The sequence below is a fragment of the Ammospiza caudacuta genome, chromosome 2 (genome assembly GCF_027887145.1).
Source record: "Ammospiza caudacuta isolate bAmmCau1 chromosome 2, bAmmCau1.pri, whole genome shotgun sequence".
Classification (NCBI taxonomy): Eukaryota; Metazoa; Chordata; class Aves; order Passeriformes; family Passerellidae; genus Ammospiza; species Ammospiza caudacuta.
In genome coordinates, this window is record NC_080594.1 from 73,142,580 (window position 1) to 73,159,768 (window position 17,189).

General features: G+C 42.3%; 1 protein-coding gene across 4 annotated transcripts in view; it reads right to left on the reverse strand.

Moving 5' to 3' along the window:
- The window catches only part of RBM26 (RNA binding motif protein 26), a 47,126-nt gene extending 46,216 nt beyond the window's left edge, over positions 1-910 (reverse strand). For 3 of the 4 annotated variants that reach the window (XM_058824674.1, XM_058824676.1, XM_058824673.1), the window contains exon 1: positions 502-909. In XM_058824674.1, the coding sequence (XP_058680657.1) occupies positions 502-572 (71 nt within the window). In that variant the 5' untranslated portion in view covers positions 573-909. Of the gene's footprint in view, positions 1-501 lie in introns of all 4 variants that reach the window. The other variant, XM_058824675.1, reaches the window with a different exon arrangement.
- Positions 911-17,189: the final 16,279 nt, after the last annotated feature.

Consider the following 17,189-nt stretch of genomic DNA (forward strand, 5'->3'; position numbering starts at 1 on the left):
AATACTCCAAATAACCAAGAATGATGTGCGACGAGCCTGCAGGGACGAGCCCAGGACCCCGCTGGACGTCCCAGCGGCACCTGAGCCCTCCGGGAGCAGGTCCCGCACAGGGCGGCGGGCCGTGCTCATCCCCGCTCACCTCCGGGGCCGAGCGGGGCACGCCGAGCTGCACACGCACACACGGCGGCTCCCGCTCTCCCCGGGCTACAAAGGGAAGAGGAACGCGGTCGCTAGGGGGGGAAGCTGCATCCTCTGGAGGGAGACGGTCCTACCTCCCGGCCGAGGACGGCGACGGGAGAGCGGGAGAGCGCAAGAACGAGAGCGCGGTCCCTCACACACCGGGAGGCGGCCGGGAAGAAGGGTGCTGAGAGGGCATCTCCCGGGGTGCCCTCCCGGGACTCGCCGGCACCGCGTTTCCCGCCCCTGCGGATCCCCATCTTCTACACGGGGAAGGTTTATTTCGAGGGGGCGAGAGGGCAAAGAAGGGTCGCGGTTACTCACATGGGCTCCAAGGTTTTGCTGAGCCAGGATTTCAGCGCCTCGAAGTTTTCTATGATCATTTTAACCACCATTCAGAGCGGCCCGGGCCCCCCGCCTCCCCGCCAGCAGCAACAGCAGCAGCAGCAGCCCCGGCGGCGGGGTCCGCGCCGCCCGCCGGCCGGCCGGCACCCCGGCTCCCGCCGCGCCTCCCGCACTCTCCGCCGCCTCCCGGTTGGGCAGAAGCCGCCCGGCAGGGGCCGGAGGCCCAGCGACACGGAGGGGGCGGAACCAGCCGAGCAGCGGCTGCTTTCTGCGGGCCCCGCTCTCGCCGCTCCTCTGCCGGGGAGCGAGTCCCGGGCGCAGCGCGGGTCCCCCCCGCCGGAGGGCGGCGCGGCCGAGTGTGGCGGCGGAGCGGGACGGGCGGTGCGCAGCGGGACGGGCGGCCCCCCCGCCGCCCTGAGCCGCAGCGCCCGACACAGCGAGCGCCCGAGCGAGCGGGTAAGATGGCGGCGCCCCGCTGTCGCGAGAGCCCAGAGTCTCGCGAGGCCGGGCGGCGCGCGGGGGCTGCCGGGAGGCGGGGCCGGGCGGGGAGGCCGCGCTGCGGGGGCGAGTGGGGGATTCTGAGGGGCCGGGGACCCTTCAGAGCCCACGGCGTGAGGGTGCCGTGGCTGGGCGGAACAGTGCTCTAGGGACAAAAGAAATACCATGGTGTATTCCCGACTGGTGTTTGAAATGTGCATGTACTTGTTTTGTTTCTTGGAAACACTGATAGTCTTACCTAATATGATCACAGAACGGGTGAGACTGGAAGGGACCACATTGGGTCACCTGGCCCAGGCTCCCTGCGCTGGCAGGGTCATCCTAGAGCACATTGAATAGGCTTGCTTCCAGATGGTTCTTGAATAACTCCTTTGAGGAACACAACCTCTTTGGACAGTCTGTTCTTGTGCAGGGTCACCTGCACAGTCAAGAAGTTCTTCCTCAGATTCAGGTGGAACTTCTGTGCGGCAGTTTTTGACCATTGCCTCTTGTCTTATTGCCCAGCGCCACTGAACAGAGCCTGGCTCCATGCTGTTGGCACCCTCCCTTCAGATAATTATTGATGAGATCCCCTCTCAGTTGTCTCCTCTTGAGATTGAACAGGCCCAGCTCCCTCAGCCTTTCCTTGGAAGAGAAATGCCCCAGCTCCTTAATCCACAGCATGTGGATCGGTCCAGGAGCTCCATGTCTGTCCTGTACTGGGGAGCCCAGAACTGGACACAGCACTGCGGAGGGGCAGAATCATCTCCCACAGCCTACTGGCAATGCTGTTCCTGAGGCACCCCAGGATACCATTGGCCTTCCTGGCCACCAGGGCACACTGCTGGCTCATGGACAGCTCGTAGTCCATCAGGAACCCCAAGTCTTCCTCAGCAGAGCTCTTTCCAGCAGGTCACCCTCAATCTGTACTGGTGCTTGGGGTTAGTCCTTGTAATAAGCCACAAGGTGGACACAATTGCTGATCTGGGGTGCAGCAGAGAGCAGCCCCCCAATCTCCCGGGCAGCCAGGAGTTGCTGCAATAGGGAACCACACCCTGGACGAGCAGGAAGGGAGGCACAGCCTTTACTCCCTCGGCTCCCCACATGCAAATTCCCATAAATGTTTGGAACTGACAGGAAAAGGAAAAACATCCAATTTTTTTTAACTTTTTTTTTTTTAAAGAAGATGTAGGGCCATAATAAAAGTGTTTGAAAACACGGGACTTGGCAGCAAAGTTCTGTGTCTTCCTGACATGGGGGGGTCCCTGCTCCTCAGGGTGCACCTGGCGAGAGCCCAGCCCCTGCTGCTGCTCAGACCCCCATGGACCGCAGTGGTGGGAGACTGTAAGACGGCTCCCTGCACACCTTGCCCACCAGTGTGACACCTTCCCCTGGAAAGTTATGTATTTGCTGCTTTGTCTGGTACCCAGGGTTAACCGAGCACTGAAAGAAAACGTTCCCTCTTGATGCCCCTCAGTCAGATTGATCTGTGTCCCACCTGAGCGCCCGAGCCAGGCGTTCTGCACAGGCAGCGCACAAAGGCGAGTGTTTCACAGAAATCATTCACTCTGCCTTCTTGGGGTGACTCCTGAGCTGCCTGCCTGGCGTTCTCAGAGGGAGAGGAACTTCAGGTCATTCACTGTCACCGAGACAGCTAAATGAGACCTGGAGGAGGCTAAGGCTGCCTGCACACTATTATTTGTGACTTGATTATGATTTTTGAAAGTTTGTTGAAGACTGGAGAGTGTTGCAAGCCAACCAAATAAGCTGCCAGCTTAGTAGGTACTTTGGTGAGGATTTCCCAATTACAAGATACACTTCAGTTTCCCTGCATAGCGGAGAATGAACAGCACATCCTGTCAGTAGACAGAAAATCACCAGAGCCTGAAATTTTCTGGAGACTGTTCTATAAACATGTAAAAAGTCCTCGATTCACAGTCACCAACTTGTACGTTTACTCCCCGTGAACATGTAAAAAGGGTCAATAACCTTGGGATTCTGATGGGTCTCTGAAGGGACAGGCACATAGAGATTAGACATTGTGATAAGAATCTTAATTTGTTTCTGGATCTGTCCCCTCAATTCTTTGGAAAAGCCAGTGTCTAGTGAAAATAATTTAGACTGCACTCAGACAAGCACTGCAACTACCTTTGATCCTTCGATATACCACAGCCAGCAAAAAACACAGACTCTAAGGCTTCCCCACATAAATGTATGGATATAATCACAGTAGCAACTTTTCTGATATTTAAATTTTCTAAACTGCTTTTTCAGCCCTTCGGGAGCACAATGCTGTTAGTAAGTGAAATTAGTGATCACAAAAAGGTTTTCACAAATACATTTTATGCACTGGGTAAGGCTTGTCTGTATGTGGTAGTTTCTGAACATTTCTGTGTTTATAGAAATGTGCTGTTGTCACGCTTCTGTAGTAATATTCAGAGTAACTGTAATAAATAAATAAATAAATAAATAAATGCTGAATTCCCTGTTCTAGAGTTTGCAGACTTAAAATCCCAAAAGCCTTAGAAATACTTACAGCCCACCTCTTCAGAAGTGACTGCAATGTTTTGTAGCATCTTTTGGGCAATGTTCATTTCATTTCACAGCTGGAATTACAAGAATACAAAATAAAATTATTTAATAGATCTGAGGAAATAATTTTCTCTGAAATATAAAGTGTCTATATATAGATATGTATAAGGTGGCTACTATTTAAGATAGAAATACATTTAGGTTCGTAATAGTTTTTAAAACACACAGAAAAGGAATCGTTTTTACTTGACTCAAACTTCATTCACATGTGAAATCAGTACTTTAACTAAAACCAAAATCATAAAGATCATGTTTCATTTAAGGCAATATAAGAATCTGGACAAAGGGTCAAAGTAATAATTAACTTCTACAGTGTCATAATTCTGTAAGACAAATAAGTTTTTATTTCTCCTGCAGCTGTTCAATATAAAATTCACAAACTGTTAAAGGGAAAAAAGAACATAACCTAAATTTCATCCCTAGCTGTACAAAAAAGCCCTGAAGGGGGTAAGAAGGAAAAGAGAACGAGCTGAACAAGTATCCTTAGATTTCAACAATTTAATGCTTTCATTTAAGAAATCAGTTACAGCTGATACATGATAGTGACATCATGTGGGTACCAAACATTTATTAGGAACTAAATAACTACCTAATGATTTCAAATCTTTGAAAATTGACATATACTGTGGATTAATATAAATGTTACATTTTAACATCAATAAACCCAAAATATAAATAAACTGTTATGAAAATAAAGTAATACAAGCCTAATTCTCTTAATTCATGCATCACAGACTCCTAACAGCCCTTTTGGCTTATGAAAACTTTGTTAAGTTCTTCAGAGTAGTATAGATGCTTTCATGTGTAATAACTCCCAAAGTTCATAGGTTTGGTGTGCACTTAGATTGAAGTAATCTTATCTATCTAACTCGATGTAGTGACCTTTGATGTCTAGAAACAATGGGTTGTATTTATTCACATTTTTATTGGATTCCCTGCTAACATGAGAGCTGAATGAGGCCAGTGAAGTTGAGAGATCGATCCTTCCTGACATTTCTTGAGATTTTTTTTTCACTGACTCCTCTCCAAAGCCATTGAACTTTTACCCATAAGCATTCTTTGTCAATGTGTAAAGCTGCAGTTTTTAAGTGTTAAAGATTTTTATTTGAAAGGTGAAATTTTCGTAACTTTCCATAGATGTCTTTTTAACCCAGATTTGTCCCTCTTTTTTTAAATACAAAAAGCAGCTGTAGAAGAGAATAACTTTCAGGCACATCATCCAACTTTTTGCCAAACCTATACTACCTTCATTAGTCCCTGTTTCTGCCATACAGGGAAAAGAAAAAGGTTAATTCTTCTTTTTCATTTGTTTGTCTATGGTTTGGTTGTTTTGGTTTGGGTTTTTTCTTTATTGAGTTTAATTTTCTTTTGAAGACAAGCCAGATTGGTCTATGTTACTAAAAAAATTATTGAATTTATGCTTCTAACACTTCACCTTTTTATTTAGGAAAATGCAATTGCATTTGCAATTGTATTTAAACATTCATCTCTGACTGGAGGTTTTCTTCTAGTGTTAAATGTGATTCTGGTTTTGTGTAGTGAGTATAACACACCAGACTTGGGGTTCCTAGTGTCTGTTTTCTCCCAGGAAAAGTATTTCTGTGAGAAAACAGGGGCTCCTGTTTTCTCCCAGAAAAAGCATTTCAGTATTATAGATCTCAGGTGTATCAGACCTGTTATCAAGGGTTCCTTGTCCCTGAAATTTAACACAAGCCCTAGCATCAACACACAGGCTAAAAAGCAGGGCTGCTGAAACTGGCCAGCATCAAGATGGGTCAATGAGCTAAACCATTTTGTATGTAGCTCAGATTTTTAGTTTGTACTGTCATTTAGTTTTGGGGCTTGCCATTGGTTGCTATCTAGACAAATATCTGTACAAGCACTGCCTTTACTCTCTGTAAAAGGATCAAATGATATTTCTCCTGATGCTCCTTGTCTATGGTAAGTTTCATTTCTGGAGGTGTCAATATGAGTTTTGAGAATCATTTCTCAGAATTCATCCAGACCTGAAGACTGACCCTTCCATCCTTCACAAACAGAAAATGTTTATCAGTTCTTGAGCATCTGAAAGCTGAGGCACTTTTGCCTTTCTCCATGAATACACCTACTAATGCTTCCACAGGTATAACAAAGCAGGTCAGCTTTGTAATACTTACACTTGATTGTGGTCCAAAAAGAATAATGTTCATAGGAATGTTTAGTCCTTTGCTTTTTTACTATTGACTCCTGAATAGTGAGTTTAACCAAATAGAACCATTGCTACTTAAAAAGCAGGGTCTGTAGAAGCTCACAGAGCAGATGATCTGTAAGATGTAAACGTCTTCCTCTAACCTTGAAACCAAAACTTTAATTATGAAATAAGCTCTGGACATTAGACAACTTTCTTGTTCATAGTCTTTCTATACAACAGTCCTAAACTTTGGGATTATATATCTCTCTGGCTTTCTCTTGGTGCAGGAAGCACATAGGTGACATCGCTGGAGAAAAGGGATCCACACAGCCCTGCTGAGCAGGGGAGGACTCCAGAGGTGCCTTCCAAACTAAACCACCCTACAATTCTAGGAAAGGATTTGTGCAGAGCGTCCCAAAGCCACAAGTATTTGAAGTATTCACAGCTGGTGCATGTAGCATTTAGCTTGGGATTGCAAGTCATTGAATAAGTATTGCTTTTTTGAAATGACCTAACAGTTGTTTGACAGGTTTTCTTGAAAGCCAAGGTTGCAACAGAAGTCTGTCAGAAGTCAAACCTACAAATTTTGTGGGTTTAGTTATTGTTTAAATACAGAGACCAGAAGTGAGATATTTAGTTGATATTCAGCAGCATACATCACACTTCTGAAGTCACACTATTCTAAGTGTGTATTGTATAACTCTAAATGGCTTTGTGTTTGAAAAGTAGGAAGTGTTGATTTTGTAAGTCAAGATGCTGGTGTTTTAGAACCTCATCAACTTGTATTAATGCCAGGATAGCTTGTTGTGAACTTGCTTGTTAATTTGTACCAGCACAGAGGCAGGATTGCTCCACTTTGCCAATGGCAGCAAAAGTAACCTTAGCTCCTGCTTGTGCCTATGGGGAAGGATGACTGAAAAAAGGGCCGGGGTGTAATTAATACATCTTTCCTTTTCTTCCCAAGTTGCAGAGTAGCAGGAAAGGAAATACATAGCTCATAACTCTGCCCCTATGACACCAACCAGCAGAACAACTTCTTCCAGAAATCTTAATGGAGTCTCAATCTACTGTGTCATTCTGGCTTGCACGAGCAAATGATTACGGGGCAGAGCCACACCTGAATTGATGCCTGCATGTGGAATAAGAGGCTGCCCACATTCCCCAATTCCCTTGGGCAAAATGCTGTGAAGGAGGGGTTGAGGCTGGAGCCAACTGTGACGCTGCTGATTGTGCTGTGGTCTCAGCTGTCATGTCATGGAGAGCATATGCTGTGGTTGGGATTTACTGCTAGGGAAGAGAGGCTGCTTCCCTAGTAATTAACCTGGTCCTTTCCAGATGTTATTTTCTAAGTCCTGTCTGCAGTGTGTCTTAGACACCATCTAATGTTCTGCCCCAGTTTTGGGTCACACTACACAGTATGTGGACAGTTCTTTCCTGGAGTGGCAGATTTTTGCTTAGTGCTGTCTAGTGTATTTTTCTTCCCAAATCTCATGAGGGAAAAAAAAAATTAAAAAAGTATCCTTTCCATTTCAAATGTTAATAATACCAAAAATGTAGGAGGAAGAAAGCAGGATCTTTATTTTGCCCTTCCTGCTGCCCAGCTCACCTTTCTATTAAATTGAACAAGAGGAGCGTTATCATCTTATTGCAAAGTTCCATACCTTCTTGGTGATTTCTCATGGGCATCTCTTCATAGCTTCTTCACAGCCCAGCAAACAAACTCCAACTCTCTTCTTACCCATCTACCTCACTCTTTTGTGGCACATCTTATTGGACACAGCTGTGGCCTGTTAAGGGCAGGCCTGTTCCTAATCTTTGGTGATTAGTGCAGCTGCAACTCCTCAGGTCTGCACTATTCTCTCACATTCTATCCGTCCATAGAGAAGAGGAAAGTTGTTTTTTCTAGTTTTTGTTTAGGGTATACCACACTAGAGAGAAGGCATTCCTGAGTCACAGTATGAACCTTATTGTCTCTGAGATGGCTCAGCTATCTAAGAGCATAATAATATTGTAATGAATGAAAAAGAAATCTCAAGTGCCAGAATGTACTTTATCCATTTATTGTGTAACCACTAATTTATTTTTAATTATAAATGAATATATTTTCTTAGTTAAGACTGAAATAACCAGCCATTATTAAAGACTGCTGAGAAGACACATGACTAATCCGGCAAGGATGGCTTCATCCTACAGATGAAAGAGCTCTGTGTTGAATGTAGTAGAACCACTCCAAAGAATTTTAAAGGATACCTTCTGTCATATTTGAGGTAGAAGTTGTATTGTTCACAACACCTGTTCTTCTTCATAGTAGACTATACATAAAAATCTATGGTGATGCAATAAAGTGTTGGTCCTATGAGTTTTTCCTATAGAAATAAATTGCACCTGAGAGGATGAAGTTGTCTTCTTTTTATTTCTGGTACTGTTTGGTTTTGGGGAGCTACTGGGTTTACAATTACACATTAAAAAGGATCTAATTTTAGCATTAAAAAGGTTATTTAAATCTTCTTTGTGAACAACTTATTAGATAAATTATTTTATTATTAGATATTATTATTTATTAGATATTATTTTAAATATTTCAGATTGCTCACCGTGAAGGTCAGGATATCTGTAACTAACTATTCTTAAAAATTACCTGCAGTATTACAAACTGAGAAAACTGCTGTTGTCCCTTGTGCAAGGCATTTTTATATTTTTTAATTGTCAGATATTGGGCAAAATTTTCAAGAAGCTTGGAAATATTTAAAAATAATTTTAGTTTCCATTTGAAGCAACTTCTATTTTTCTCATTGAGGAAGCTGAAACAGTGCAGTGCTTCACATTTTTGTTCTTTCTGTTGTGCACAGGCTTCAGCCCTGATATTATCCTGGTTAGCATTTGCCCAGGTCAATGTTGCTGCAGAGCCAGGAGAGGGAGCACTGACATTGCCGCTTCTTGGTAATGCTTTAGAGGTAATTTGGATTATTTCCAGAGGAAAATCACTAAACTTAAGAGGAGGCATTGTGGAATCCTTTTTTTATACTCTTTTTCCTCCCAAGTGTTTGAATAATATTTCATTAGGGGAAATGAAAAACCCTGCAATTTTTATGAATGGCTGGTATAGTATTTTAACATTGTAGAAACTTTAAGGGGTATTTTTGCATTTTACTCTGTAGACACTGAGGAAGGTGAAGTTTACCAGAATCCAAATATAGGAGAAAAACTTGATTCACTGCAGTCCAACATTAGAAAGTGTCTTTCAGTGTGTTTTCATAGTTTTAGCCTAACTTCAGATTATATGTTAACTCAGTAATTTTCAGGTATTAAAAAAATTATTTTAAAGACACAAAGGGTACATAAATTCTTTCTAACTTTTTAATAGCAATTCTTAGAATTTCCCATTTCTCACTTCTGTTATAATTTTCTCAATTTCTCAGTTATATTTTCTCATACCACTTAGATATTCCTGACTTTAGAAACAATACCATCCAAAAGTGCCTTGTTTCACCCTGATAATAATTTCTACTACCTAATCAATTGATATAGGAGACTTGCACTGCTTTCCTGTAGCAGAACTTGGGTGAAGCTTTTGTAAGAATTCCCTAAATAAAATAAAAATGTATAATCTGTGAGATGGCTTTGTAGTACTGAAAAAATATTTGCTCATGTCTTTGGTTTGAGATCTGTGTCCAAAGAGCATTGACAGCATTACAAGGATGACATCTTGCAAGTCAGGCAATGCCCAAGTGAAGGCTGCCAGTTGTCCTGATGGCCAGCTCTGGCATTCAGGGCCACAAACTCTCTATCCCAGCTGCTCAGGGAGCAGGAGGCTGGCTTCTCCCTCAGAGATACCAGGCAACATGTCAGGTCACTTCGTAGCTCTGTGTGTCTCCCCATGGCTGCTTAAATACTCAACAGATAAGACCTTATCACCTCTTATCTGTGTGTAGAGGACTCATAGGAGAAGTGATGATAGGTGTAGTAACACAAATTATAATCATCTGGCCACACTGATCACGAAATGGTGGAGTTTGAAATTTGCAGTGTAATGAGAGAAAAGGTCAGTGAAGTCACTACCCTGGACTAGAAGAGAGTAAGCCTTTAGTTGCTGAGGGAGCCAGTTTACAGTGCCCTGCCTTTTGAGCATGCAGGGCTTTCTGTGAGAGCAGGTTGATTTTGAAGAACTGCCTTCTGCAAGCCCAGGAGCAGGTAATGCCATGGAATTGTAAGTCAAGCAAGTGCAACATGGAACCATTTTAGCTGAACTGGGAACTTCTTTTGCTACTTGGGTGGAAGAAGAAATTATATGTTCTCTGGAAGCAAGGTCAGGCTTTGCAGGAGGATCATAGAGCTGTAGTTCTCATGGATAGGGAGAAAACACTAAAGGCTAAGAGTTGAAATTGGTCAGTGATGTGTCAAGACAATAAAAATGGCTTTTTAAATAGCAAGAAGAGGTTTAAGGAAAATACTGAACCAAAACTGATGAAGCTGGTCACCTGACAAACGGTGATGAAGAAAAGGCAGAGGCACTGAATGCTTTTTTTGAGTCAGTCTTTAGTATTACGGATAAACCTTGGGGTGCTGAGTCGCTGAGTCACAGGGTTGCAGGAACAGTGGTGCTCCATTTGTGGACACCAGAATTTTAAGGGACCAGCTGCATCAGCAGAGTGTTCACAATTCCATGGGACCTGATGGGATTCATCCCAGAATTCTCAAGGTGCAAGTGGATGTTATGGCAGGACCTCTCTTGAGCATCCAGCAAACGTCTTGGATGTCTGGGGGGGTCCCTACTGACCGGAAATTGGCCAGTGTTATTCCCATCCACAAAAAGAGCAAGGGAAGATAGAGGCATTTTATTCTACCCTCAGTTTCTGTAAAAAACACTGTAGAAGATTATACTGGGTACTACTGAAAGGCATTTAAAGAATAATGTAATCATCAATCACAATCTACATGGGCTCACAAGGAGAAATTCCTATTCAGCTATAATTTGAAATTGTTCTATGACAAGGTCATCCACCTCATGGATGAAGAGAATGCAGTGGATGTAGAGTTCTGCATTTTAGTAAGGCTTTGGATACCATCCTACAGCATCCTTCTGGACAAGTTGTGCAATTTTGGGAGGAGCAGTACATGGGGCGCTGGGTGAAGAGCTCCCTCAATGACAAGGCTCAAAGTATTGTAGTGAATAGGTGTAGCAATTGGTGTAGCAATTGTAGTGAATAGGTGTAGCAATACAAAGTAAATGAAGGTTTCCCATTCTTAACAACTTTTCCAGAGTACGTTTACATTTTCTTCTGCAGCCTCTGAGGAAAGTAAAGCTTATCAAAATGGATGAAGCTTATCAAAATTGACGAATCACAGTGAATGAGGGGATGACAGTTATGTTAAATAACATAAATAACATAAATAACATAAAAAGAACACAGAATTTTCTCAGAAGCTAATAAGAGTGGACTACTTTCTAGAATAATCAATAAGTATACAAGGATTTTCTACCTGCTGTTTATGCAGAGTTCTGAAGGATTTTCAGATATATTTTTATATAAAAGATGCAGCACTTCTGATACAAGAAAACTAGTTTTGTATGGAGTTTTTTGTTGATTTTGTTCAGGGTTTTTTTCCCTTTAGGGAAGGCGGAAGATGACAATCACTATACAGTCCCATAAAACACTCCGATCTGGTCCACAATGGTTTGTTTCCTGCATCCAACTTCTGATTCTTAGCTTAATTCCTTTTTTTTTCTTACCTTTTCCCATATTGCAACATCGATTCATCGTGTGTATCTCCCGATTGTGTCGTGTGGTGTGACAGAAAAACACCCCTTCCAGAAGCTCTCCTCTTTTCCCGCTAGAGGGAGGGCTCTCCCAAAATACTCACGGGACACCGTTCCACTGAGACTCTTCTACTCCAAACAAACGTTTTCAGGAATGTTTACGTCTAATGGTAAGGGCTACCCTGCAATGAAATGATATGTAATGGAATGTAAAGAAATGAAATTTCTGTCAGGTTTTTTGGGGAAAAAAAAGAACTGGGTAATGGTATTTGCTCTTTTTTTTTTTTTCCTTTTTTTTTTCTTTTTTTTTCTGTTATGTAGGTATGGATTTTCTGGGGTTTAATTTAAAGAAAATAAACAACAACAATCCTATGCACATTCTGAGGAGTAATGCTGACAGAATTTTAGCTATATAATTATTGGAAATGTAAGAATAAACAGAATTTCTACAAAAGTATTTGTGTCTTCATTATCAGCCATATTAATATGTGCACAAAATTCTTGGCTCAATAAACCTTGACTGTGTTACAAATCTGACGCCAAGCACTTGTACCAGCACTCAGTAAATATGTTGTTCAACTAAAAATAGAAATTACTGTCACCAGCAAAGGGTATCCACGAGGGAATGATATATACTATAAATATACTAAGATACATGTGGATTAGTTTAATCTAATGAAGTGTATGTAAACAAACTAACGGAGCACTTCCTTTGAATGGAGGAAGTAGGATGAAAAAAAAAGGAAGTTCAAGGGAAACTGCTAGATAAACTCAATATTATGCCTTCATTGCAAACAAAAAAGCAACAAAAGGTTTCTTGCAGATTGTGCAACTGTTACATTAGGAACTTGTTCATTACTGTCCTTATATAAGGCAATCAATTTTAGGAAGAATTTGAACAGTAATGGGATTTCTTCTATATTTATCTTACATCTATAAATGTCATCCTGTGGTTTCAAGTGTTTAAATTTTCCACCTGAGATACTTGAAAAGGGACAGATATTCAGAGGGTGATTGCTTAGTTTTCTAAATGTGGCTTTATTATCTAAACTGGGCATATTTATAATTCAGGTGAGGTTCCCATTCAAAATAATTGATGGCATTTTAAAATTCAGGCCGCGGAGTTAGAGATATGAGAACATTTTAAAAGAATAATTTATTTGTTTTCTATATTCTTTTTATGTTTCCATGTTGATCTGTAATCAGGAAATCATGGTTAGAAATCACTTTGATATTCATGGTGAGGAATACATTCAGTGCCGGTAGGTCGGGCTGCAGCTGCAGTTCGAGGTGCAGGCTGAGCTCTGGGCGTTGCAGCCCCATCCAAGAGGCTGTGAGCTGCTGACCCTTTGCAGAACAGAGGGTGCAGGGGCCACAGGCCCGGCCAGGTGACCAGGAACTCGGGGACACTCAGCTGGAAGACCCCAGACTGTACATGCACCAATTGTGAGGGTATGAAAGCCCAGGAGTCCTTTGGTCAGGGTCTGTCCTCAGAGGCACCAGCTTGGCCTGCTATTCTGTGATTGCACCATGATTAAATTATTTTAGGCATCCAGATGTCTGAGGTTCTGCTGTGGAAATAAATCCAAGGGTTGAGCCAGTATGGAAACCTGGTCTGACTGTGTGAGAGTGGGCTGTGTAGGGTGTCAAGACAGCTCTTGACAGCTCTCTGAAGCTGCCCACTGTGAAGGGACCTCTGTCCCAGCAGTGACAGTCTCAGGTGGTGGGAGTGTGACTGCCAGGGTGACTCCTAGATGGTCACACAGGGAAGTTTCCTCAAAGCTCAAAGAGTTTTGGCAAAACTCACACATAAAATTCTAGCAGAAGTTTTAAAAATATTGATAATAATGCAGTCACAGGTTACAACGGGACTTCTACAGAAATAATTCCTTTGAATTTATTTGCAATGAAACATAGACATAGACACACAGAAAGGGATATCTTTCAGCTCCAGAATCTGACTCCTGTCAACTTTTATTTCAATCTTGTTGGTTTAAAAAACAGTGCTCCTCACTATTCAAGAGGTTGTTGAAAGCCTGTGGGTAGATACCATGTCAAATTAGGAGAAAGTAAGAGGAAGACCCAGCTCTGCTGACTGAGGAGGTCTCAGCTAAGCCATGCGAGGAAAATACCAGCTGGCTTTGAAGTCCAGCCAGATTTAAGTGGTTTAAATTAATTCATGTAAGACCCTATTAAAGTCAATTCTTATATGGAGTCAATGGGCAGTTTCAGCTAAATGCATGAAATTACTTTATAAGTGATAATCTCATTTTTCTTTGGCAAAAGTTATGAAGTTAATAAATTATACCTTAAGTGGAGTATAGTTAATCTGCCCACACATACACACATAGAAAAACTATTCTAATAAGTGAAATTAAAGAAGTAACAGCATTAAAAAAAAAGCTGCAGACATTTTCTATTGATTTTCTCAAGGTTATAGCCCAAGATTATTTGGGCTAAAGATAGACCAACATCTATGTGGCCAAAATAATCCAATATATATTGGATTATTGTTCTACTACAGCATAATGAACAGGAAGAAAAGACAAAGGACTTTCTTATAGTTAGACAATAAAAAAGCTGTTGGCCAGATATACTCTCTATACTTGGCCTTTTTGCACTGTAATTATGGCATCTTCTACACTTAGAGGTAGAGGTCCTATTTCTTTGTTATTTATTGATCCTCAAATTCATGTTTGTGCTTGTGCAAATACATAGAAAGTAGCTGTGTTCATGCTTAAACATTATCCAAAACATTACTACTGATACCTTGAGGCATACACAAAGCAGTGAAGTTCAAGGCCCTCATGGGGGAAGAGAGACAGAGTGTTATAAGGAGAAAGCTGGATGAGGAAGAAGGGTTATTTGCTTCATAACATTGCAAGCACTTCCACGAATATCAGTAGAACAACCTATAATTAAATTATCCATCTGCATCTCCTGGTGCTCAATACACAGCTGTGTGTGCTGCCTGCTTTACGGCTAGGCTCTGTCAGGAAGCAGCAGCCCTGGGATACTCTGCAAGGCCAGTGGGGCTGGCAGCAGGGAGGGATGGAGGGGCTGGCAGGACAGCAATTCCCATCACCCAGACAAGGGAAAAGGGGAGAGGTGGTGATGGGAACCAGGTCAGCCAGCAATCTAGGCAACTAGACATGTCCCTGGGGGTGAGGCAGGGGTCTGGGAAGTCAGGGGAAGTGTTGGGGATTGTATCTGTGACAAAATATTAAGGTCAGCTACCACCCAGTGATCTCCAGGCAAGCCTATAGTGGTGAGGAAAATCCAAGGTCATGGTTCTGGTATAATGGATAAGTGGATCAGAAAAGGATTCTTGCAACCATTCAAAATAATGATACATGGTTGAGTTTTTGCTTTAGTCAGCATTTCATCTTGAGTATTGAAACACTGTTGTTGCCCGTAATGTGGCAAAATACTACATTGCTGTTTTTCAATTTGACTGTTCCTATTTTTCGAAATACCTACAAAACAGCTGATTTTAAAACAGCTGATGCTGGTAAGTCAGAATGTCAATGCTTAGCAAAAGATTGTAGTAGAAAAGTTTAAAAGCTGAACAGAAAATAGCAATATTAGCCCTATTTTCCAAGTGAGAAGGAGCATTCACCCAAAATTATACAAGAGGAGCTAAACTTTTGTTTCACAATTTCTGTGCAAGACAAGTCTTCTGTCCATTTGGCTGATGAGTGGTCCAGGTTCCCTGGTTGTGACTATCAGTTGTGTATTCCTAGCTGAAGGTGGCCATGACACAGAACTGGAGTCAGTACTAGGGGATTTCTTTTCTCTGACTATACTGAGTGAACCATTTTCACTGCTTGAGCAGTGTGTGACCATGACAATAATGTTTGCATTATCAAACCCGGGAATATTTTCATACTTCTCAGGGAAGATGCACATACAGCTACAAGGCACAGGCAGATTGTGGCATCAATTTCTTATTCATTTGTGAGGTGAAAGAAAGAGGTACTGAGGCTAGATAAAAATCAGAGACCCACAGTGCTTCCATGTCTGTTCTGTTGCATTCAAGACTGCACATCATGGCCCTAGCAGCTCAGACAGACCAGACATAGACAGAGACTTAACATGGCTCTTTAGATCTTATCCTAAGCAAAAACACTTCTTGATTTGAGATTTTTCCTGCCACCATTTACTCCTCAAGTCCCTAGTTTTAACCTGTGTTTAGCCCCTTCCTGCTCCACACACTGATTGGTGGGCTACACAGAAAATTTATGATGCTTCATCCCCAGAAGAGTTCAAAGCCAGGCTTGATGGGGCTTTGAGTAACATGATCAGTGAAAGGCGTTCCTGCCCACAGCAGGGGCAGTTGATCCAGATGGTCTTTAAAGATCCCTTCCACTCAAAACATTCTATGGTTTTGAAAATACTGCATTCAGTTTTGGACTTCCTGGTACAGGAAATTGAAGTGAGTTCAGCGGAAAACCATCAGAGTGTTTGGGGCCTGTGAAAAGATGCTACGGACAAGAGCTTGTTCAGCCTGAAGAAATTATGGATTTGGGGGCGTCTAGTAGAAGCCCTCACCTAACAGTGCCAGGGGAGAGGTGAGCATGGAGTTGAAGCCTTGTTCTTCCCAGTGGTGCATGGTGAGAAGAGATGACAAGCACAAAGTGAGACAGACTGGGCATAAGAAGAATTCTTTCCACATGAGGACAGTCAGGCAGGGAAGCAGGCTGTCCAGCGAGGCTTTGCCATCTCTGGCCTTGAAGGTGGTCAAGACTTGACTGGCCACCCACTGAGCAACCTGGTCTGGCTTCAGTGAGCAGGAGGTTGGTCTGGAGACTTATTAAAGTCCTTTACAGCATGAACTAACCCTGTGCCTCTGTTAGTCACCTTGGTCTCCCTTTATAATTAACAACATGTCTAGGAAATTATTGCTTGGACCTATTTATTATGGTATTTATTTTAACTGAGAGGAATGGTGCTATACAACTGTTTCTTCACCATGAAAACAGCTCAGACAGCTAACTCAGATCTAATTATCAAGATGTTAAGTGTCCAAAACTAGGTCAGCTGGATCCCATCTGGGTGTTTGTGCTCCCTGAAGGGCCCAATTAGATTCCAGAGAGGGAAGGAAGGAGTTATTTCTGTACAGCCTTAGAGCATGAAACACTTCCTCCAAGAGAAAGATATCTGAAATCTGGAATGCATTCCTCAAATCCTTATATTTTGATACCAAACTAATAAATGTGTAGAGCATCTCTGGCCCCTTACACCTTGCACAAGGCCATGCTCTCTGTCCCTCTCTTCCATGGATGCATGGCTTCTTCCTGAACCAGCCACAGGGCCAGTTCTGTTCCTCAGGAGATGCTATGGCTGCTGCTAAAACTAGCTTCTGTTGGCACCAGAAAAACTACAAATAGCTGATTTAGCTGCTTCTGCCGGGACTTTGATTTATGGCAAAGGGACACAATCTGATTTTTAAATTGAATTATTTAAAAATATCTTTCTTCATGTAATTTGTCAATAGGCTAGAGAAATAACATTCATGCTACCACAGCATCTTGTTCTTTTTACCAGTCCTTTTAACTCAGCATGAACTCCTTAATATATTTTGTAGCTTAATATATAGACATAAAAAACTGTGACGTTTATTTATGTTGCTAATAAGGTGTTGGCAAACAAACAATACAATTTAGTACA